The 24,711-nt window shown below is 41.9% G+C and overlaps 1 protein-coding gene across 6 annotated transcripts in view; it reads right to left on the bottom strand.

Annotated features, from left to right (window-relative positions):
* Nucleotides 1-3,516: 3,516 nt before the first annotated feature.
* Nucleotides 3,517-24,711, bottom strand: part of FAT3 (FAT atypical cadherin 3) — a 558,201-nt gene continuing 537,006 nt past the window's right edge. For 4 of the 6 annotated variants that reach the window (XM_074956538.1, XM_074956563.1, XM_074956554.1 and 1 more), the window contains 5 exons: nt 23,510-24,165; nt 21,367-21,480; nt 12,911-12,970; nt 9,529-9,564; nt 3,517-8,900 (listed from right to left, as the gene is read on the bottom strand). In XM_074956538.1, the coding sequence (XP_074812639.1) occupies nt 8,281-8,900; nt 9,529-9,564; nt 12,911-12,970; nt 21,367-21,480; nt 23,510-24,165 (1,486 nt within the window). In that variant the 3' untranslated portion in view covers nt 3,517-8,280. The remainder of the gene's footprint in view (nt 8,901-9,528; nt 9,565-12,910; nt 12,971-21,366; nt 21,481-23,509; nt 24,166-24,711) is intronic. The other 2 variants (XM_074956570.1, XM_074956579.1) reach the window with 1 other exon arrangement.

Raw genomic sequence — 24,711 nt, 5'->3', positions numbered from 1 at the left:
CTTCACGCCTGGTTTTGGAGACTAACACAGTACTGCCCTGTAATTGTATGAATAATTATCTATGCATTTAAATCTCTAGGTTCTTTTAAAGAAAATTTAGTGTGAAAGGTGACCTGCAAAGTAAAAACAAATGTTGAGTGTGCCTCTTTTTTGCTTCTTTCTGACGTATACACAAGGCACCCCACAGTGTGCCCAGCTAATTGATCATCACACAGAGATTGAGGGCCAAATTCTCTACGACGCCTGTTTACAGCAGCATTTGGCCCTGGGAAGCAAGCTCATGACACTTATGAGTTCAAACAACTAGTGACCAGATGGGAAAACCTGAATTTGGTTCTACACAATTCTGCACTGCTTTGGGCTCAACACAATTCTCTGCTCTCTGAAGAACCCAGGGCCATATTCTCACCTTCCACTGGCTTTACAGTGGTTCCCTCCATTGTTTTGAATGGAGTCATTCCTATTTTACACTGGTGTAAGGGAGAGCAGAAGCAAGCCCTAAAATATTGGAAACGAAAATCTAGTATCAAATTCTCTCAGGCAAACTGAAGAAGCTGATATTGGCAGGTGTGGGGCAACAAGTGTCGTCAGGGAAATAGAAAGCCAGAGAGAGAGGCCTTGTCATGTTAAGGGAGAAAATACCTCTGGTGAGAGCTAAACTACTGTAGAAACAAGTCATAACTGAAGCTGTTTCCTCCACCTGCTGTTCAACTGCTCTGTCCTCTCTTCCTGGCCCATGGATTCCGCTCCCTGCCGTTCATACCTCTTATTTACAAGTGAGGCACTGGGGCTCGGAAGTCTCTCTTCGTTGCAGCATCTAACTGCTGGTAGAAAGCAGGCAGGGGGTTTGTCAATTACTGTTCCCACACTGCAGAGAGAGTCCTAGTTACAGTGATGATTTATTTTTAACTGGGAGGGAGAGGGGAAGAGAAACAGGAAAAGATGCTACCAGGAGTTGCAAGTCTTCAATTTGAAAATTGCAACACTCATTGAAGTTTAATGACCCTGAAGCCTCTATCTCTTCACTGCCGTTTGATCCACACAGAGGACTGTGCAGTCTCTATCAGTGGGATGCTGAGATACTACAGCCATGGGGGCCAGAAGTGCCTTCGTTAAATAGATGGCTTCTTTTGCCGAAACATTTTCATTCAATTTTGCAAGTGCACCTTTTGTTTTATACTGGACGTCCCACTGTGAATATATAAGAAAAGTTTCCAGGTGAAAACCCAGTGCCATTGAAGTCAATAGCAAACTCTCACTGACTTCCATGAAGCTGGCATTTCATCCTCTGTACCTATTCATTTTTTCAATGCTTTATTATTTTTATATTCAATGGAAACACTGCTTATCACACTTATCACCACACGCGATGCTTCTTGGCACACAACGAGGGAGAATTCCCCTTCTTTAACCTCATCTCATTACTCATACTTATAACGATAGTTTTATTGTCCCACATCCCTTAGTAGTTTTGAATAAAATTGCTACCAAGTCCTAAGGCACCCATTCTGAGTGTCATGGGAACAAAGAACCAGGGGCTGATACCAGAAAACTGGGGAGAATCATTGAACTGTTTGCCGTGGAAGGGGAATAGAGTTTTACTTAAAGAGTGATTTTTAAAAAGCACTCTCTGTATTAGCACTTCTAAACTGGGTCAAAAGTAATTTGTTTTGCCTGAAAATGATGTTTGCTAGTGTCTCCCCACAGATCTTGCACTCCCTACCTCTCCAAACAGGCAGATGGATCCTCCAATGGCTGAATTTTTGACTCCTAGTCCTGACAGTCGCTTGCCCACATGTGGTCTCAGTTCCAGAGCATCCACATCTACTTACACTACTGTTTGGGGAAGCAGTGAAAAAACAGCCTTCTACTCCCAGAACAAGGGAGATGTGAACTGAAAAGAAATTAACATGGTTCAAATGAGGGCCCTGAAGTCTAAGAAAACCTTTGTCCCCTTGGAGGGAATAGATGCTTTTGCTTGGCATCCTGCTTTGTTTTACCACTATGCGACTTTAAATTCATGTTTCCAGGAGGCCAAAGAAAAGTATCTGAACTCTGATCAGTGGTTTAGTTTCAAAGACTGTTCGAAGTCTCATATGGTTTTAATGTGATACCGTCTTATGAAAAACATCACTCCTCCAATTTAGTGGTGTGAGTGCTCTAAATCCATTCTCCAGTTTTGTATGGGAGTCATTTTTTAAAAAATTATATGGTTGTGTTATGTAAACAGGATTAAAATGTGTTTGAAGGGCTCTGAAACGGTTTCCCTTCCTACTTGGAGCTGGTGTTTCTTCTCAGCACGTTGGAGCTGGGCGGTCGGAAGATCTGAGCAAACGTGTCTAGAGTTAACTGAATGTTGTGGGTGGGGGAATCCCTCTAATTCTGATGTGGTGAACCCCTGTACACAAAACTCTGAGTGGACTGAAAGATCTTTGAGACAGGGACTTTTTTAAAATAATTGTATATATCGTGCCTAGCACAATAGGGTCTCATTTTGTTACTGCGCTATAACAAGGAGGCGGATTTGAGGAATCTGAAAAGCGCAGTGCTTTCTGGATTACAACATACAGTAGGGAGAACTATACATTGCAATGTGAATTTCCCCTAGACTGCTGGCAGAATTTATATGCCTCATCTGAATCCCTCTTTTCAAAATGTGTCCTAATGAAAATGTCAATAAATAGTAAACACAAGTAGGTTTTTTTTTTTTGTTTGTTTTTTTACTTAAACTTGTTTTAACCATCAACTTTAGCAAATTTTGGCAGTTACAAACCTGTACACTTTTTTTCTTTTTTATAGCAAAAGAACACAAGACAACACTGCCAACAGCAATTATGAAGGAACATTTAATCTTCAGATGAGGGCCGAGATCCACTCGAAGTGATTACCTTCTCCTTTGCATAAGGTTGGTTTTTTTTTGTCAATGAAAAAATGATGTATCTTAACAGCTACTTGACATGGCATAAAAATCATGTCTCTAAGTCTTTGTGCAAAACACATTGATTTAAAAAAAGTCAATAAAAAACATCTTCTTAAAAACAGAAAAAGTTAAATGAAAAGAGCTGAACCAAAAGGAAAGTTACAGTACATTTGAAATGATTAAAAAGTACCATTTTTTCAAATCTAAACTTTTTTTTTGCCATTACCTTAAAAGTTTAAACCAACTTGGATGACTCTCTTTTAATTATATCAAACAAAAATTTAAAGCGACCCAATTGGCATCAAATATCTACAAAAGCCTGGTAATTTGAAACCATTATATACATTATTTTTATAAACTTCTTTTTAAACACCAAAACATACATCTTTTACAAACCAGCCTGCTTGCAACAGGTAAAATTTACAAGACAATCTTTCTGATACAGTGCTTTAAAGAGAACTGCTTCCATTTCCTAAATGCATTTGTCACTTCCTGAAAAGCAGTAGTATGGGCTCATAAAATTATTAAATAGTAGCAATTCAGGTATTCATATGACAGATGAATAATTACAGTACTGAGAGTTCCAATCTCATTCCCATAATACAATTCAAGTGCATCCTTAACACTGGTAACGACAAGTTATGGCCTTCGCATAATACTACGTATTTGTAATTATTGCTTTTTGTTATTACATAAAGAAATGAATTTCGTTTATTCTTTCCCCGCCCACCCGCCTGTTCCTCCCCCGTAAGATGTGGCTATAGGTAAATCAATGCCCCTTCTGTTAATGGGTGACTTTGTAGGTCAAGTTTACAGACTACAGGCTAAAGGCAATGGACAATAATGCGAATACTGTTAATTTCTAGGGATTGTTGTATCACTGATGTGTACTGAGAGGACAGAGATGCAAACTTGCAAAAAAGCAGAGAACTATACCATAGAACTATACCATAGAGCAGGTACCATCATGAACCTAAAGAAGTCTCTCTCCCCTTTAGAACCTTTTAACTTCCATAATTACTCCTGTAATAATTAAAAAAAAAAGGCTAAAATGGTAATATTGATCTAACAAAGATGCATTTCCTCTATTGGTTTAAAATAGCTATTTTCCTTAATTATGAATGACACCAGCCTTTTAAAGAAAGCATTGCAGTAATGAACAGTAACGGTCCACTGAACCTTGAGTCACTCCTGGGTTGTGGGGTTAAAATATCATGGCATGATTTTCAAACAGGAGTATGACTTGCTACACAAATATGTATTTACCATTCCTGCTAGACCTGCCTTTTCCATTGGAACTTGTATTGAGGCACAACAACAATTGTCATGTAACATATCAAAGGCTTTATAACAGGCTAGAATTTTTTTTGTTGAGGACCAAATTTAAACAACTGTGGTGAAATTCTGTGCTGTGCCTCTGAGAGGTGCAGCCCAGGTGGAGCTGGGATCTCTAAACCACCTTTGTGTCTTCTTGACCATGGGCTGCTCCTGTCTTCCAAACCTTGCCTTGAGAAAGGACCCTTGGAAGGGCAGCCCTATGGCTGTCTCCTGCAGCGCTTGTGCCAGGCAAATCCTCCCCCACCTGTATATGGGACTTTTAGGGTCCCTGTACACCACTTTGGCCCTTTTACCCAGTGTAAAGGAGCCAGATCAGGAGTACTAGTTTTTTTCCCCTCAGAAGCTCATAACTGAAGGCAAAATGTTAACGATAATTAAAAAAAAAAACCCATGCTTGCCAGATTCTCCTTTACACTAAGGCCACTTTAGAGGGTCTTGGCAGTGTAAATGGCATTGACACCCACTTTAAGGCCCTTAAAGGAGCATTGGTGTTAATGAGAATCTGACCCTTTGTCAAAAATAGAAAATATGCATCAGATAAGTAAGACCCACAAGCATCTTGGAAGTCTAAGAAATTCTGATAAAGATATGAATTTATTTTCTGAGCAGTTGCTGCCTTTTTTTTTTTAAAAATAAAAAGCGAAGAGTATATTTACCATAGAGGACTGTGGTTTTGCCGTGGAATATCATCATTTGATATTGTAGTAATTCTGTGAAAACAGAATCTGAAGGGAAATATCATGTAGTGGAGCCATCTACAGGAATGTGAATTGTGACACTGTACAGACACAATGATAGTTAGTCAAGACTAGCAGGGATTCTGAGCAAAGGCTGAACTAGGCAGCTGACAAGACGGCAACAGACAAAAAACCCATCATACGACAGAGTAATATACATCAGATGGAACAGTGTAAACTAACTACTCATGCACTCATTTGGTTCATATTGTCACCTCCCAGGTGAGAGAATCAGGGTTAATCATAGCACACCATTAATTAAAAAGGTAAATAAGATGCTGAGTTGTATTAACATGGAGACAGAAAGTAATGTGAGAATGTTATTGCACGCTGTAATGCTTGGAAAGGTTTTCACCTTGAGATCTGCATTCAAGTTTGGTCATTGAAAAGAACTAGAAGAGAACCAGAAAGGCAACAAAAGTGGGGACAGGCATTGAGGGGTTTCTGTCTGAGGAAAGACTGAATACAAGAGGCCTATTTAGTTTGGAGAGGAGGCGATATTGAGGTATATAAAATCATGAATGGTACGGAGAAGGTTTATCAGGTGCTCCCATATCCCCTTCCCCATAACACATTAACAAATTGGCGCTTGATTAAATGAAATGGCAACAAAATTTAAAAGACAGAAAAGGAAGTATATACTGAAGCTACGTGTATATTACCAGTGAAACTCACTGCCCACAAGATATTACTGAGGCAACAAGCTTAGTTAGAACCATTGGTATTTTCTGGTATGGCAATTGCTATGTTACCAATTGTGTTTCCCTTTGTGACACTTTTGATATGTCCCTATACGGAAAATAACTTAGATACCAGTGTCTCAGGGATCTATTACCCAAAGATGTTTTCTACAGATGAAGATGGTGAGAATATTTAATAACTAGTTGGGGGCAAAAAGAGAGTTCATTGCATAATAGCTCAAAGTGTAGTACAGAAGAGTTGACTTGAAGCAAACCCCATGTACATCACAGCCATGTGCTAAAAGAGTATTAAATTCATATCAGCATTAAAACTATTGCACAACAGCTAAAAGTGCAGCTTTTTTATTTTGTTTAAACTCAAATATTCCTATCCTTGAAGTAATACTAATCTATTCCTTGCAACCGCTTCTCTGTAATGTGAACTTTCTGAGCAGGGCATGGTCATGCTGCAGAACTGAATCGGTGCCTTGGCCCGAGCCAAACTATTTCATGGGTTGCAGGGAAATCCCTCATTTCCCTTGCAATCATGATATACTTGAAATCTGTATTTTTTTTCCTTTAAAATGGTGGGAGAGTGGGAGGGAAAGGGGATCAAAATGTACCATGAACACATTTAGAACATACCACTCTTACAGAAGCACTTTGAGGAGACCAAGTGACAGTCATAAATTCAATGAACAGGAACTATATGCAGGCAAGTACTTCATAATACTTGTAGGTGCAGTACATTCTCTTGCCTAAATTCCACTTTATTTATTTATGTACCTCTACATACTGTAACTGGATTGTTTTTTAATGAAGAATTGTTGTATGATCCAAAGTAAAACCAAACTTCTACTGATATATGATATACCGGAGGGAAGCACTGAAATATCAGGTTTACACTGCAAATTTTAGAGACCATGTTTTATTAAAAGTGTCACAAGCTACACAACTATTTAAGTAACATTCTCAATAACCTATTTTCTTTTGGGAAAACTTGTGAATAATCACCAGCAGTATGATAAGAAATAAGACTGACTTATGACAACCGAATGGGTAAAACTCAGTTCAGTCAAGAATCTCAAAAACGATCCAGTTAACTTATTTGACCAAGAAACAGGATAAGGCAGCAGCATGAAAAACCTGTTGGAGCATCCATTCATCTATAACTTCTATCTGTTCAACAAACTTTCAGAACGACTGAGTTCTGCCAGGGAAGGATGTGGATAGTAAACATGAATGCAAAGTGAAGACTTCCTCCTATTCAATGTACAACATACAGCTACAGAGATATATAAAGCTGTAGAACTACTCGTAACTGTAGTAAACACATTTTCACAGCACTGAGTAAAGGGCACATATATATTTTTACTGCAGTTGAGTGGAAAAAAAAAGATTTCCATATTGCATTTAACCTGCTCTGGATGATTAATGTGAAATGCCAAAATTAACCTGATGTGTTGTTTTTGCATTTTACGGTATTATACAAAAGTGCTTTTAACCCTGTGAATACTATTTGAGCGTTCTGAGGGAATACAGGGCCAGGTACTCAGCTGATGTTGATGTAAACAAAAATACCTCCACTGACTACCCCAGTCTACACCAGCAGAGGATTTGTTCCACAAACTCGAGGGCAGGCCTTTTTGAAACTGTAGTTGATCTAGCAATTTAAGATTATAGCAGAATGCGTATGCAAATTAATACAAACTAATTTAACCGGACTATGACAGCATTATGACTGCTGTTAAAAAGCTGCAAAGAAGCCCCAAATAAAAGCAGCAAAATGTGGTAGTTCAGGTTCAGTTCTGTTCTCAGATACGCATTCACATTCTGTACACAAATCACTGGGAGTTACATACGTGTATCTAAGGGCAGAATTTGGCCATTAGTGAGTCATACTCGCACGGGTTAAATGTCGCAATATTTGGAAAGTCTCATCATTCAATGTATACACAAACATCTGAAAGTAAGTTTGAATAATGGCAACCAACCTAGTCTAGTTTGGTGTACAATATATAATGTATATATTTGTCTTACTTGATGCACACAAGCTAGAATTAGATGTGATATATAAACAAAACCATAAATAAATAGTTATTTATGGACAGATATCCATGTCGATAAGTCGACTTTGAAATGCTTTTTAAATAAAACCAATGGAATTGTTTTACATATGATCAAATTCTTTAGTGGACCTAAAATTTCATGCAACAGTGCCTCTTGGAATCATCCTCCCGTTTCTTAATACTGCCGGGAGAGATTGTAACACTTTTAATAATACAATACCAAATAAAATAGGAGGTGAAGAAAGGGAACTTAAAAGGTGAAATTGTTTCCCCCCTCAGAAACTCTGTGAGTGTACTCTTGGGAATAAATAGATGGTACATACTCTCCAGATTGTCTGTAACAATTTTGTGGCATACAGCTTAACACAACTGGTCTCTTTGTGTCTGCACATACAGTATCATTTTTGAACGAGTTAATAGGTTATATTGGATTTCTGCCTTGCCCAATATACATAGATATATCTTTACCAAAATGTCTTCTCAGTATTTATACTGTTAATTGGACCAAATGACCACCAAAAAAAAAAAAGTCTCCTTTACACTTGTGTCTGATGCTGGGTCTCCACAAATGGAATGTGAATGTTATCTAGGATGAGCTCCTCCACACTTTCAAAGTCACTCATGGCTACTTCGGAGTCGTCAAAGCCGCAGCTAGCTGAGATGTCAGATGAGGAGGCATCCAGAGAGTTGTGTAAGGATAAGGGCATCTTACCTGCACTAACGTTTTCCACGCTTTGGCCTGGGACAACAGCAAAAGTACTAAATTCATTCACAGTCTGAGACCCAGCAGCGTCCATCTCATTGGGAAACTGATGAGGAGGGAGGTATTGGCTAGGGTGAAACTGTGGCCGCCGTCTGCAATCTGGGCTGAGTGTGCTAGCCATTGAGACTGGCTGTGATGGTGGAAGGGTTTCATATTGGTCTGGGTAATCCTCGGGTAGAGGTGGCGGTAACTGGTCCTGACTTAAAAACTCTTCTTCGTGAGGAGGAGGATAGTCGCTGTCAATGTCATAGCCACCAAGGTAGTAATCAGTTTCCAGCTCCCTGTTACTTCCATGATGCACCGAGCCTCCATCTGCTGTTTCATAATTGGGCACTTCCTCAATATCAGACAAACGAGCGCTTGGCATCCAGTCAGAGGTGTCCCAATGATAAGCTGTAAAGGGGAACAAACTCTTTAGGATGGACAGTAACTAATAAGAACAAAACCTATTGCATGCACCTGCTACAGAGAAAATATTCACAGCAAATTTCAGCCACAGATGCAAATATAATCAGCATGCTCCATAACCTGCTAAAACTGGTCAGCCATGCTCTCCCCAAAGGGGGGAAAAACAACTTTACATCACGATGCCAACACAAAGATTAAAAGAAACAAAACATAACCATCTGAAAGCATTTCACATTGAAGGATGCAAGTAAGTGTATTAGAAATTATGAGTCTAAAAAATCAAAATGCTAGAAATCTGTGAATTAATATTTTTCACGAGGCATTACAAAAAATCCAGCATGCTCAAAATAGCACGTCTGTCACCCCCAAACAACTTTGTTTCAGGAAAGAAAATACGCAGGACACACAAAGTGAACGGCTGAGAGGTCGAAAAGTATGGACGGCCCCTGAAGTAAACACTGGATGGCAAAATTCCCATGCATGCAGAATTTGCACATAATATAATCCGGAAGAGGGAAGAGAGATGAAGCATACTGATACTGAGAAAACAAAAACCAATGCCTTCCCCACCCTGACACAGTCCAATAGGCAGAAAGCATCTCAGAAAAGTCACCTCTGTTGTAGTTCTGTCCTTGATCCATAACAGACACTGTTAGATACAAAGTGAAAAGTAAAAGCTGGTAATTCAAAGCTTGCTACCAGCATAGAGTTACAAGTGAAAATACAACTCTTAGCACGCATATGTCTAAAATACAGCTGGCTGTACGTAGTTTTATTAGCATTTTTAATTGTGCCATAGTTTAACATATCAGGTAAGCCTTGCCCAGTCAAACATGGAAACATTCTGTCACTTGTATCAGTAAGTCATATTCCTTTCCTTTCATCCTCTTAATGATCTATCTTCCCTTAACAAATATGGAATTAAATTAAAGCTGGAATTCTTAGTATGAAAGGGCCACCCACAGTCTGTAAGGTTTATAACTGTATAATACATTTCTCTCTCTCTTGCTCACTTTGAAATGGAAAAATAAGAATCTACAATTCTCAGGGCCAGTTCAAACAAATCTGGGCCCACTCAAGTTCAGATACCATGGTGATGGGCATGGTATAAAAACCTGAATAGAACAGAAAGCCATTCCATGGGGTCATCAGCTATACTACCCAACATTGCGTGCTTCCCAATCCCACACCCTTGACCTCTAAACTGTTCTGCCATGCTAGCTGATGGGGGGGGGGGATTCCAATATGGGGTAGGAAAGAGAAGAGGAATGAAGGTTTTGCGTTAACTGGGAGGAGAGTAACCTGTGATCTTTTTTTAAAAAAGAAGCTCTAATAATTCAATCACTAGTTACTGGTCTCAATGCAGGAATCACTGAGCAAAAATCTATGGACTTTGTTATTGTAGGTGGTCAGATTAAATCATCATAAGGGTACTTTATGGCCTTAAAATTTATTAATCTATGTATCCCAGCCAGGGCCGAGATAAAAGTGTGTGTGGGGGCATGGGGAACCATCCCAGTTCCCTGGTGGCTCAATTTATTAACATCACACAGAGCTCTCATTCAGCACCAAGCCATTTGTCCAGTTTACATGGTAACATAGCATGGTTAGTAAACAACATGCTAGCCTTCCAACTGGTCTCTGATAATGCTGGGGTGGCTGGGGACATGCTTGCCTGGAGGCTGCAGGTTTGGCAGCACTGTCTGAACCACCCTTAGCCATCCAAATATTGTCCAAAAAGAGCCTAAAACAAATGATCACACCAGTGGTCCCCAAACTTTTACCTCGTGCCTCCCACCCTGAGATGCAGCTCTGGGAGGGGGGACAGGGACAGAGGTACAGGGGTAAGGAGGCCAAGGCTGGTGCCACAGCAGGGGGCGGAGCCGGAAACGGAGCCTTGGCCAGGGGCGAGGGCTGGCAGCCGGGGCCAGCGCTGGGGCCAGGAGCAGAACTGGGTGGCACTCCTTCCCCACCCCCCGTGGGGGCTGGCCCGGGCCCCAGCCTCACCCCCCGAATGTTCCTCTGTGCCCCCCTTGGGGGGTGCGCCACACAATTTGGGGACTTCTGGATTACACTGACAACACTCTTTGTTGGTAACCAGTATTGTGCTCTCCTCCCAGCTGTCTTCCGTCAGTGCAATTATACTGTACCCAAGGTGCATCAGGTACCTAAGCAGCTGCATCTTTTCACTACCCAGTAGAACCTCACTAATTTGCTGACCTGCACCACCCACAATTCCCACATGAAATAGTGCCCTCTGACCCCTGCCCCTGACTTCCCAGCAGGGGTTTGACAGCAGATGTTGTTGTGAGGTTTCATGTGACTAAGGGCTTGTCTACGCCACGCAGCTTTTAGCGACAAGGCTGTGTCGACACAGCCTTATCGCTAAAAGTCAGCACGTGTAAACACTCTTTGTCGGTACTTTGTCGGCACTTTTGCTGACAAAATACTTGCAGCCCCGCGAGCGGCGCTAGCTTTGTCGCGCTCCTGCCAACAAAGCCGCGTTCACACTGCCACTTGAGTCGGCAAAACTTTTGTCTTTCACGGGGGCGCTTTTTTATGTACCCGTGAAAGACAAACGTTTCATCGACAACTTCACAGCGTAGACACATCCTAAGAATCCATTGCTTTTACCCAACTCTACCTACTTCTCACATCAGGAGTTTGCAGGTGGGCACAACATTTTCAGTGGAGGCTTCTGAAATTTATTTCTATGTTTTCTTGAGTCCACTGACCTTAAGGCATGGTGTGCAGCCAATTTGTTTTTCAAGTTTTTGTCTTGAGACACTGAGGTATTGGCGTTGTTTCTTATTTGCTTAATTTGGGGTGGAGTCTATTTTATTAGTTAACATTGATTACCTCATTGTATTAGTTTTGTAACATTGTATATGTTAGACAACTGCTAAGGGTATATCCTTAGATCTCAGGAAATAAGCAAGTACATTCAAGTACTGTACCATAAACAATTCCGGCTACATGAACCTTTGAAAACTGCCATGAAAATATACTAGCCTGGGCACAAAATCAACTAGCTCACCATTTATTGTGATTATAATGATGACATCAGTATTTTATTTGCCCATCCTTAAACATTACTCAGCCTGGGCTAGCAGCACTCTGTAAGGCTGGACTAAACTATACTTGCTAAATAAGGGTGAAATCCTGAGCAAGCCAGACTCGATGGGCTTAGCAAATAAATAATAAAACCGAGCTCTTATATTGCACTTCTCACCAGTAGATCTCAAAGTGTTTTACAAAGAAGGAGAGTATAATTATCCACACTTTACGGGTGGGGAAACTGAGGCACAGTGAGGCGAAGAGACTTGCCCAGCAAGCTAAGTGTTCCAGGTGGGAACAGACCCAGTTGTCCTGAGTCCCAGTCCAGTGCTTTATTCACTAGGCAACACTGCCTCCAATGGGGGGCTATGGAACCCTCACTCTAACTGAGAACCAGGACATGTTTCTGTAGTAGCATCCAGAGCTTTCTGCACAACCTGTGTGTTGGCATTGTGGCATTTGGGACCATCTGGCTTTGCCCACGCCTACCTTCAGCCCCCACCTCCTCTCCATGTGGTCCTGTGGCATAAAGAGCTGCAGAACTTAGCTCCCCTGTGGTCAGGGGTTAAAGAGTCCCCATGCCTGGTCCCCCAGCATCCACCTTACGACAGCCACAGCAGTTTGGCTACGTCATGAGCTTAATCCTGCTCCCAATCAAGTCAACAGAAGAACTCCCATTGACTTGAATGGCACAGGATCAAGCCCTGTGTGCCTTTCTGTACCCTGGATGGCACCCACAATTACCAAAGTAGATTTTGTGATGCATCGTCCTAGATCTTATTCTGCTGTTTGTTTGTTTGTAACCTTGCTAATTTGTAAAGCTGTCATCTGTAGTGGGTTTGCCAGTCAGTGTAGATTAGTGAGGTTCTGCTGTAGTGTTTCAACAAAGAATACAGGAGGCAATGTTTGCAGAATAATAAAGAAAAAAAATTAAATACCTTCATTTTCTATAGTGTCAACTACATTGTTGACAAGCTGTATGACAGTCACTATGGAAGCTTGTGGAAAAGGGAGAGCAGAAAATAAAGGGAGGAGAAGGACAGCTTTAGGTTAGTATTTAAAAACACACACAATATGTTCCCACATTAAAATTTCTCAAACAGAACTGGCATGAAAAAGGCTGTCAAACAATTCATGAATTATGCAGTGGTTTCCAACACATTTCATTTCAGATAATCCTGTATATTTTTCAAATGGAAAAGGACATGATGATAAATTCCAAAGCATTACTTTCAAAAAGGCACATGCAATGATGAATATCAACTCCTAAATTCAAACAGGACTGTCCAGCTGATTCAATTAACCAAAGTAGTATCTGGTTTTACCAGATACTAATCTCTAATTAAATTCTTGCTCAAAGGCCACTAGAGACAGTGCGGTGCGTTCCAAGGAATCATTATCTCTGAGGCAATCACACAGATCTGAAATGGAGCTAAGCCTTCAACTTAATCTATTTCATAATAGAGATATTTTACTTATTTACTGTGCGTACCCTGCAGTATAGTACCTCAATGACATTAAGCAGTGCTGCTATAATTAGGACACTGTCAAATGGTTTCAGCCCAAATTCCGACCCATGTTAAATAAAATGCTATGTTGAATGTCCTGTGGGTTCGAAACGTGTTTTGCCAGTAATTAATTTAGACCAATCACAGTTAAATACAGGACCAAACTGCATTGTATGGCATAGACACCTTGATAGTAGCAATGATTGGACTCCAAAAGGTCCTGGTTACTGGATGAGCTACCCCAAGTTCAGATGCTTATCTAAACCTTCCCCTGATCTCACAGATTGGCAAACCAGGACTTGACATTTTTTGCAAATAAGCTTTCATAGGAGGCTTCTGAATGTGCAACATTATTCTGATTAATATCCCATTCTTCTCCTGATGAGAGGCTATGCCCCTTGCAATTGAGGCATGGTCCCAGGCCCACTGGAGTCAGTGGAAAGACTTGCATTAAATTGGTGCTGGCCCTTCATGAATGAATAGTCTTTCCCATCTCTAATTACCATGATCCAACTTAATGCTCCTGGGAAGGGGTCCCTTTTTTGATCCAGAAATAGCCTCTCTTCTCATGATATTTAAGCCCATCCCTTATTGACAGTCATTTAGCAGAGAGAGGCCTGGTTAACCAAATAAACCATATCCTTGAGCTGTGTTGACCTTATAGATGCCATCGTGATACTGATTATAATCATATAAATAAGTGAGTCCCAGATCTGTTAATGCACCATAAGTAACAGAGAGGGATAAAAAATCCTCCATTATATGGTTAGCTGCCGCATGACTGGGGAAAGAGGGTGAAGGGAACACTAAGTGGAGGTGCCTTTCCAGAGATGCAGTGAAGTGCCCCCCACCGCCGGGCCAGCAGGATTCCACCAGCATAAGATACAGAGTCACTGCTTAGCCTAGCAGTGCTGACTAGCTCAAGATTTGGCACGCACAATTTGGAGACACAAAAAAAATCTTGCCCACCCCTCTGCTAATGCAAATGCTTGGCAAATTAAAAAAAAAAAAAAAAAAAGGCAAAACCAGAAGGGAATGTGATGCTAGTGTGAAGCATCTGTGAGACAAGAAAGAGTTGAAAACAAAACATTAAAAACCAGGGTCAGCTTCACATGGTAATGGCAGTGGAAAAAGCAAACAGAATGTTGGGAATCATTAAGAAAGTGATAGATAATAAGACAGAAAATATCATACTGCCTCTATTTAAATCCATGGTATGCCCACAACTTGACTTCTGCGTGCATATGTGGCCGCACCATCTCAAAAAACGATATATTGGAATTGGAAAAGGTTCAGAAAAGGGCAACAAAAACTATTAGGGGTATGGAATGGCTTCCATCTGAGGAGAGATTAATAAGACTGGGACTTTTCAGCTTAGAAAAGAGACAACTAAGGGGGGATGTGATAGAGGTCTATAAAATCATGACTGGTGTGGAGAAAGTACATAAAAAAGTGTTATTTACTACTTCTCATAACACGAGAACTAGGGGTCACCAAATGAAATTAATAGGCAGCAGGTTTAAAACAAACAAAAGGAAGTATTTCTTCACACAATGCACAGTCAGCCTGTGAAACTCCTTGCCAGAGGACGTTGTGAAGGCCAAGACTATAACAGGGTTCAAAAAAGAACTAGATAAATTCATGGAGGATATGTCCATCAGTGGCTATTAGCCAGGATGGGCAGGGATGGTGTCCCTAGCCTCTGTTTGCCAGAAGCTGGGAATGGGCGATAGGGGATGCATCACTTGATGATTACCTGTTCTGTTCATTCCCTCTGGGGCACCTGGCATTGGCCACTGCTGGAAGACAGGACAGTGGGCGAGATGGATCTTTGGACTGACCCAGTATGGCCGCGCTTATGTTAAGGAGTTTCCCTTCCCCACGGGATCCGAGTTTGGGTTCTCAGACCAGTTGGAAGAGACAGCAGGGACTGGAACTACTTGCAGAGGCTGTGCACTCAGTCTCCTCATGCTGTTCTGGAGGGAATCCCTCGGGCTGATTCAATATGAAAGGGGTAGCATCCATGAACAGGGTCAGCTTTTGTGGAGAAAACTAGGGGTCTCAGTGAATGGTCCCTCTGATCCCTGAACCAACTCACCCACCCTAGACCCCCAATATAACAAGTAACCTGACAGTGTCCTTTTAAATTTGCTTCAGCCCATCCATTCAAAATTCCTTCTTACAGGAAACAGTAACTTGCCTTCAAAGTGCACTCTCAAAACCTTTGTGCTGAGAGCAGGCATTCTTTTCCCATTAAGGTGAATAAGGAATTTTAAGACATCGTTTGCCTTTTTTGATTATGAAAATTAATGCTAATTATTCTGAGCACAACAAACTGAGACAAGCAATTTAAACACATTCAAAATGACTTAAAGTCACCTTAACAAAAACCAGTCACAGTAAATGTTCACAATAAAAAGCATTCAAAAGAAATATTAGAGTTATGAGCTGAACCCATCAAAGCTATGGAAATCCACAGAGAAAGCCCCAAACCAACAACACTCGGGGGAACGTATGCTGCCTACCAATGTATTGACACAAACTGAATGAACAGTCTGACGTTTCTCTTAGGAGAAAGAAGCAATGCCTTTTGCTTGTAACGGCACTTTTACAGGAACTATTCCCAGCTACAGTAAGACGAGCTCTGTTGCTTCCATATATGGAACAGGCTTCCCGAGTCAGTGGAAGATGACAACCCAACCCAGTTTTGCTAATAATTTTTGCAACATGACACAACACTTTGCCCAGTCTCAGAAGAGGACAGTCAGTGTTGCAGGCAGGGTCATGCACAACCTTGATGGGAAGAAGTGTAATAATGACTCCGCCTTCGTGTCTCCTTGAGGATGTGGCTGGTGAGCAGCTATCCAGTTTCGGGGGCAAACACTGTGACCCTTGCAAGACGGATTCATTCACTAGCTTTAGAATGGAACGCCGGTGTGGGAATGTGAGGTGGTGAGTCATCCCTGAACTAGAGCCTGATTAAACCACTTGCAGTGATGGGTCATTCCTCACTAGGCTCCAGTCAATGCACAAGCCAGGAGCTGCTCTGGTGACTCTCAGGGCACCTATATAAGCCTCACAGGAGAAACAGTAGCTCAGTCTGCCCAACGTCACAGAATGACTTGGAATACTCCCCTGCTGGATAGTGGTGACGGGACCCACAGGCCCTGCTCTTGCTCCAGCCTTGTTTCCAGTCCTGCTCCTGGAGAAACACTTAACTGCTTTAAAAGGAGAGTGCTTCCTTACCCCCTGTGTGTGTGTGTCCATGTATGTCTGCCTCCTATTTGGGGGTCCTATGCTGAAAAAAATCAGAAAAAACAGGATATGCTATTCTGCACTGACTTCTGTGGGATGACGCCAATGACCTAAAAGGCCTTCCTATCCTCTCTGAACCTTGATTACAGTAGACACTGAACTAGAATTCTTATCTTAACTGACACATTTTAAATACTGCTTCCACAAAATGTGTGTGGACACAAAGGGTCCAATCCAGCTCCCCAGAGGAGTTTTGCCTAGGGTTGCCAACTTTGGTTGGAAGTATTCCTGGACGTTTCATCAGATGCCATAATCTTTTAAGATTAATATTTAATTCTTGGAGACTCCAGGACAATCCTGGAGCGTTTGCAACCCTAGTTTTGCCACTGACTTACAGGATCAGGTACCTGAAAAGCCTGCATTCACACTAATTTGAATTTGGTTGGCGTACAAGGTAATTGCATATACGTGCAAATGCGTGTTTTGCAAATGCAACAGAAGTGCAACAAATAATGCAGGATTACACAGCCAGTTTTGAAATCTGGTCTTGAACTGCACGGAAGCTTAACTGCAAGGAAACTGAGTCTTTGCTCTTTTTGTTTTAAATAAAAATGTGCATTTTTTTTCTTTTAATTATTTTGAAAGGGGAGAAAAAATAATCAATTAGACAAGAACATTTGAATGTGTTCAGTTTATTCAGACATAAAGGAAAAGGAAAACAGTCATTTGTTTGATAGCTACCATCCAGCTATAGTCAGCATTTTTTGTAGCCTATGAATTAAAAAGATAGCCAAATTGCTACCCTGTCTGTGAAAGAAAGAGTAAAATTCTCTCCTTCATTCCATGGGGCAGGCATCAATTATACACTCTGCACTCCTTCCACACGGGGTATGGATCCAAGAGGAGAATTTCAACCGAACACTGGTACAAGGTATGATTGGGACTGTTTACTTTTTATCACCAGGAACACATATTCTAAGCTTTTTATTGTGTTTATACTTTGGGGTTTGAAAACTCTGAACATCTTACAATGGAAGGAGGAAGGGTGATTCTTGTTAAAGGGCAGCACTGAGACTCAGGAGATCGTAGATTCACAGATTTGTTCCAGGCTATGCCAGGCTTTTTGTGCGATGCTTCATCTCCCTGTCCCTCAGTTTCCTCCTCTGAAAAATGGGGAGAATACCATTTTACAAGGGAGCAGAGTGGATAGATTCATTCCTGTGTGGGAGGTGCTCAGACTCTATGGGTATGAGTGCCACAGAAAAGGTCAAAATGTCTGAAATTTCTATTTTTAAAGGTATGGATGAAAAGATTGAGTCAAGTGAATAAGAGGAATTACTCACCTGTAACTGGAGGTCCTTTGAGATGCGTGGTCCCTATCTGTATTCCTCTGTGGGTTATGCATGTGCACCATGAGCCCAGAGCAGGAACATTTGAAAACAGTGTCTGTTGGTCCACGCATGCCCCCTGCCTCACACCTCATGCCTCACCTTATAAAGGGCAGGCTGGACTGACCGCTTCTCTGGTTGCTTTACTACGACAAATCAGATAAGATCTGAAGCGGAGGAGAAGGAGGGTGGGTAGTGGAATACAGATAGGGACCACACATCTTGAAGATCCTCCAGTTACAGGTAAGTAACCTCCTCTTCTTCTTCAAGTGATGGTATCCCTATGGTATTCCATTGTGGGTGACTGACAAGCAGTACCTAAGTAGGAGGGTGTAAGGATGTAGATTGTAGGGCTGAGCAGAGTAATCCTGTCCCAAAGGAGGCATCAACAGAAGAGTCCTGCACCTGGGCATAATGTCTTGCAAATGTGTGAATGGAGTCCCATGGGGCTGCTTTACAGATGTCCCGGAAGAGTACCTCCTGAGGAGATGCCAGAGTTGTTGCTTGTGTCTGGTAGAAGGCGCTCTTACCCCACGGAGGCTGGGGATTCAAAAGCGGATAGAGTAGAATGCAGCCAGAGATCCACTGGAGATTCTCTGAGAGGAGATGGTGCGTCCATTAACTTTTTCTGCTGTAGTGATGCACAGTCGCGGGACATCCTGATTGGTTTTGTAAAAAGCCAAGGCCCGCTGAACATCGAGGGAGTGGAATCTTTGTTCCTCTGTGGAAGTGTGTGGTTTTGGGAAGAACACAGGTAAGAGAATGGATTGGTTAAGGTGAAATACCAAAACTACTTTAGGGGTGAATTTGGGGTGTAGGTATAATATCCTTATGGAATATAGTGTATGGAGGATCTGCCATCATCACTCCAAGTTCACCAACCCTTCTCGCTGAGATGATGTCTACAAGGAAAGCGACCTTCCTAGAATGGAGGGACATGGAGCAAGTAGCTAAAGGCTCAAAGGTGCGGCCTTGTGTGTACTGAGAGAACACAGTTCAGGTCCCACTGGGGGGCAGGCTTTTGAGAAGGTGGGAAGGTTCTGATTTAGCCTTTCCAGAATGTATTGGTCCACGGCTGTGTGGAGACCGAGTAGCCCTGAGAAGGTGGATTGTATGCGCTCATCACCACCAAGTGTATTTGCAAGGAGCTGATGGACAAAGACAGGATACAGTCCAAGATGAGAAGAATATCTGTAGTCTCTGGGAGAACGCCTCTTTGGTTTGCCCAAGAGGAGAACATTTGAGAGCAAAAATGTCCTGTGGAGCAGCAACAGATTCAGATCTCCCTGGTGTGAGAGGGATTCTGTTTGTCTGGGCCATCAGAGCTGGCAAGCAGGGTGGTATCTGAAGTTGGCGGTGATTAGACTTCATCGGTGCAGACGGATCCTGGGGTTTGGGAGGAGCTAGGGATGACAGCGCCAATGGACCATGGTCCACTACCAATGGAGCCCAATGTTTCGGACTTTCTTGTTGTGCCTCTGGGACTTAGGATGTACTAAATCCTCATAGGCCAAGCTAGTGGACTTGCTTACAGCTGAGTCCAACTTCTTTCAAGTGGACTTAGAGGAAGACTTAGTCTCATGCTTATAAGAGTGCTTCCTAGCTTCCTGACAAGACCTCACCATAGGGTCCGTGCAGGCAGATTCTCTCACACCAGAGTCAGACTTCACAGCAGTAGGCGCACTCTTTGCTGAATCAGGCTGATGTACGGGGTGTGTGTGGGCGTGTTCCCGGGCCTGGGTCCAACTGGGGCCTCATGGCCTCCATGAGGATTTGCAGAGATGAAGTTCCCGCCCTTCTCAGGTATGGCTGGGGAACAATCAGCAGATACTGCACCTCGCTGCAATGTGAGTTTCCCCAAGGCAGCACTGGTGGTCATCACTGACTGGGAAGGATGGCGAGCACAGAGTTTGAAGCCTGGAGTTCTGGGCATAGTCCAGTACCCAAATGGGATGGAAGTGGGGTGCTAATAGTTTTAAAAGTTTTAAAAAAGATTAAAATGATTAAAACCTATTAGAACTTTTAAACTATTTACGGACTAGATGATTCATATTTTGTAGAAGGAAGCTGAAGCTGCGGACTCTGAAGTTTCCCACCTGGACCATGTGGCAGTGATAAAAGACACTGGAGGTGGTCAGTCTGCCCCACCCTTAATCCCCTGGTCTGGAAGCGCAAGGTGAGCCAGGGCGTATGCATGGTGCGCTTATGGAATATAATATGGGACCGTCACTTGAAGAAGAATCTGCGTAATCTGATGACGAGGCAATTCCCCCCCGCCCCCCCCGCCCCCCAGGAAACGCACTTGTGAGTGCAACAAAAACAATTGCTGTGCTGCTTGTGGGTAAAAGGCCACAGCTTAACCAAAAGGAGCTGTGAGTGCACTTCACTTTAAGTACTTTTTCTAATATTTAAGAGTAATTAAGGAAGAGCTGTACACAACGACTGGGGAAGTAGATCTCCAGAGGATTCATTAATTGATTGTTGAGGATTCTAAGAACAATTTCTTTGTGATACTCTTCTTGATGCATCTGAATTAGGCACCCACTTTCATGGCAGTAGCATCTAGCTTTATTTCAGACCATTGATCAACATATGCAGTCCTTAGGAATAGAGGTTTGATCGGCTGCTTAATTTTAGGCCGCATATATTCATCCCTTGTATAACCTTCTGTCAACCACCAAGGTAACAATCTAAGACATGAGAGCAGGCAACCAACTTTCTCTGAGTTGGGATGTAATGGTATTGATCATTCATCCAGCTGTGATTACTAGCGTGACAGTCATCACTGACTGTTCACTGAAAGGTAGTGGAGTTTTTTGTTGGGAATCCTAAATGAGACTTTGCAAACCTTACAGGATTTCCCTTTGAACTGACTCTTGAGACATGAAAAAGATATTGCTCCAAGGCTGAAAGACGCTGCTGCTTTTGAGTGATAGAAATTCTATATCCAGGTCCATTATATTCCTTGCGTTCTGGACCTTTGGGCGTGTTGTAAAGCTGGGTCTCCCATATGACAGCTCAGGGCACCAAGGTTTCAATGATCTTTCCTTTAATTGAAAAAAAGAATCACAGAGAGGTTTAGAACCCAGGAGCTCTGTGCTTGCAAGCCTGTGCTCAGACTGCACTAGATTTTCTACCAGATTCCAGCCCTCTCTCTATAACGGCTGTGGATGGGTTTACAAGATGTGGCAACCTCTGCTGATAACTCATCCCCGATACAATAATGCTGTAATCACTTCTTACCGTTATCGTCACCCGAGTCTGACTGGAAAGAGCTGAGGGACTGAACTTCAGAGTTGCTGCCTTTATTACTTCCTGCAAAACAGGTCACCTCTTCAGCGTCATCAACCTCTTTACCTTCATCGATAGCAAAAAACAAAGCAAAATGGTACTGTACAGGTATGCACATGTCTAAATATACCACTGCAGAGTGAGTTAAATGTTGCAAACGAGTAGTTCCCTCTTGCTTTTGTTGGAATAAAATTATTTACTTCAATGGCAGGAAATGACCTCATCTATTGGTCAAGTGGACAGCCAATCAAGAGATGTGAATTATGTTTTTGAAACACTTGACAAGTTTTGAAATGGCTGACGACAGCCGAAGCAATGAAGCAGCAGGTGTTTTAAATTTTCTCATTTGAATGCTGTGTGGGATCAGAACTAATTAAAATTATGAATCAAAAGGGTGCTATAAATATCTTATACAATAGATCATAATTACATTGATCTTTACTGTTCACTGTCCTGGGGCAGAATCTCACTCAGAGCCTACTACAAAGTCCATTGAAGTTAATGGGAGTCTTTCCATTGACTTCAGTGGCCTTTGAATTAGGCTCTACTTGCTCTGCCATTGGTGAATAGTCGCAGTGATTATACTTTGCACTTCCAGTGCCTTTCCTCTTCAAGCACCTGACAATTTATCCTAACTCCTGAACAGTTCAGAGAGGTACTTAATTTAACTGCCGTCTATGGTATATATCCTCTCTCCTTCACGTAAAGATACAAACACACCATATAAGACACGTAATTAAACACAGACAGATATATATTTCCAATCAAACAACTATCAAAGTGACATAATTACATTCTGTAATAAGGATATTTAGGTCTGTATTCTTCTTTAGATCAACGAAAGCATGTTTATAGGTAAGAAAAACATACCTATATCTGCAAATGCTGTTGTCTGCAATATAAGTGGCAAGTCAAAAATTACAACACTGCCAGAAAGCTTAAGAATTATATCCTCAGTAAATAAAGGTTATCCTTGTACTTCACAATGCTAGAAATATATTTGGTCTAAATTCTGACCTCATTTACACCACCCAATTGAAATTAAAAGGTTACGCTAGTTCTGCACTTGTCCCTTTGTTCTCAATAATTTCCAGAACAATGGGACTTCCCATATTAAGATAAAGGTTGTAGTATGGGCTCCTTCATTTGGAAGTTTTAAGTTTAATCTACAAAACAGTGGTTTCAAGATGCAACAGAATAAAAGAGGGATGAGGTTATTAAGAAGAAAAAAAAAAAAGATGAGCAAAAAAGAAAACTTTGAGGACCCATGCCCTAATACAAGGCATTTTATCAAGCACTGTCTTGCGATAAAGGCAGGAGGACAAACAGCCTAATATATGGCCCTTGGAAACTGCTATTTCCTGATGCAATAAACTGTATCATATCCCATGTGTGGATAGACTGTACAGAAATTGAAGATGTGCTTTGCTATCAGTGAAAAGGGAAGAGAAGCACTGGGAGCACAAATGGTTTAAATATGAAAATAACAGACGGTACAAGGTTTTAATATTTAGCACAGATGACAAATAGATTGAAAATGTGGTTATAAGAGCAGCCTACACTCGTCCGATGAGCAGCATAAATAAAAAGTACTTATTAATTCATTTCCTGCGTAAATTTTAAGTGCCTTATCTAGTCTAGTTCTAACTACCCCTTGCACGACTGATTGCTCAAGCTAAGAGAGCTCAGAGTCAGGAAACTTAGGCCAAAATTTTCCTTTTCAACAGAAAGACACTTGTGCTGCATCATGCGGCAGGAGTCCTCAGAGCAGTCTTCCTCAAATGTCCTGAACGAATATAAAAAGTAGGTTGGCCGCCATATTTTGATGACCTAAATAGGGCACTTCTCTACCTAGCCTCATCCTAATTACATCCTTTCAGTACTAAACCAGCACTTTCTCTGTGTACATTAGTCTGGGCTGCTTTCAATACGGTTCATTAAGTGTTCCCTGTCAAACTCACCTAGCGTTAACCAGACAGCACATCCTGGTTCACCCTGCCACCCTTGAGCTCCTAAAACTGCTGTACTCTGACAAGAGCTGCTATAACGTGTCAGAAAGGGAAAGTAACACCCGGCATCTAATGACGCGACTCACTTTCAGTACCGCCGTCCCAGGTACTCTTCCTGATGGAGTCACAGTCGGATCGACAGGGAGACACGGCTGGCAGGTTGGGAGCCACACTGCACACCACCACACCCCGCCTTGCTGTCAGTATCCGAGGAGACTCTGGATGAAACGTTGTCATCTCCTGATGCTCAACTCCAAGTCCATCCACTATCTTGTCTAAATTGTTCCGCGAGTCACTCTGGAAGCAAGGGGTGTAGGCCATGGGCCTCACAGGGACTTGTGGTGGCCCTACCTCTTGGTAGATATTGCGACTGTCCCCAGTGTTCCTTAGGTTCTTGAACTGGATCCCGTTGCTCTTGTTGAGCAGAGCAGCAGTAGCCGGGTCCTGGACCAGGGTGATATTGTTGCGTGAGTAATTTTTCCTGAACACTTTCTTGCGGAAAACTATAAACAGGATGATCAACACAAAGATGACAAAAAGGACGACTGCTATTCCTATTAGCTCTTCTTTGCCGACGTAGGAATGTCCGGCTTGTATGTTGGGTACCACCACAGGCCTGAGGCCACAATACTGGCCCACATATCCAGGAGTGCAGTTACACAGAAACGAGCCAAATACATTGATGCAGGAGCCGCCATTTTCACATTCCTCTCTTTCACATTCGTTGACATCATCTTCGCACCTTAAGAGAACAAGACATGGATACAGATCTTGGAGGAGAAACCTTAGCAATCAACACCACTTACAATAATTTATTTAGGCTGTCCAGGCAGCAATTGTGTTATGTACTCTGCCAGTGTCTGGCAAATGAACATATTATTATCCAGCCACATTACAACATTTAAAATCTTCTAAAGAGGGAAACAAGTTCTGCTGCTTTTTAAGTCAATGACAAGAAAACATACTGGAGAAAAGAACTGATTAATCCTACTCGTCAGGAAAAGGCTCCTAGGACTGATTCACCATTGCATTACTCCCAGGATTTATGCTGGTGCAACTCCATTGATTTCAGTGGAGTGAAATCGGTATAAAACTGGACCAATACAGTGATGAATCAGGCTCAGAGACTGTAATAAAAATGCTAACTTTTCTGTAGGTGTTTTGGACCATCCCACGAGATTCAATACAAATTGATATCCCTGCTGTACAATTCCACAGAATAGTTCAAATAACCTAACAAAAGGTTAGCATTGGCTATTAAATTCTATAGGATTTTAGATGGTTTGGG

Source organism: Natator depressus, chromosome 1 (genome assembly GCF_965152275.1).
Source record: "Natator depressus isolate rNatDep1 chromosome 1, rNatDep2.hap1, whole genome shotgun sequence".
In the NCBI taxonomy this organism is placed as follows: Eukaryota; Metazoa; Chordata; order Testudines; family Cheloniidae; genus Natator; species Natator depressus.
Note: the sequence above shows the minus strand (reverse complement) of the source record. Positions and strands in the feature narration are given on the sequence as shown.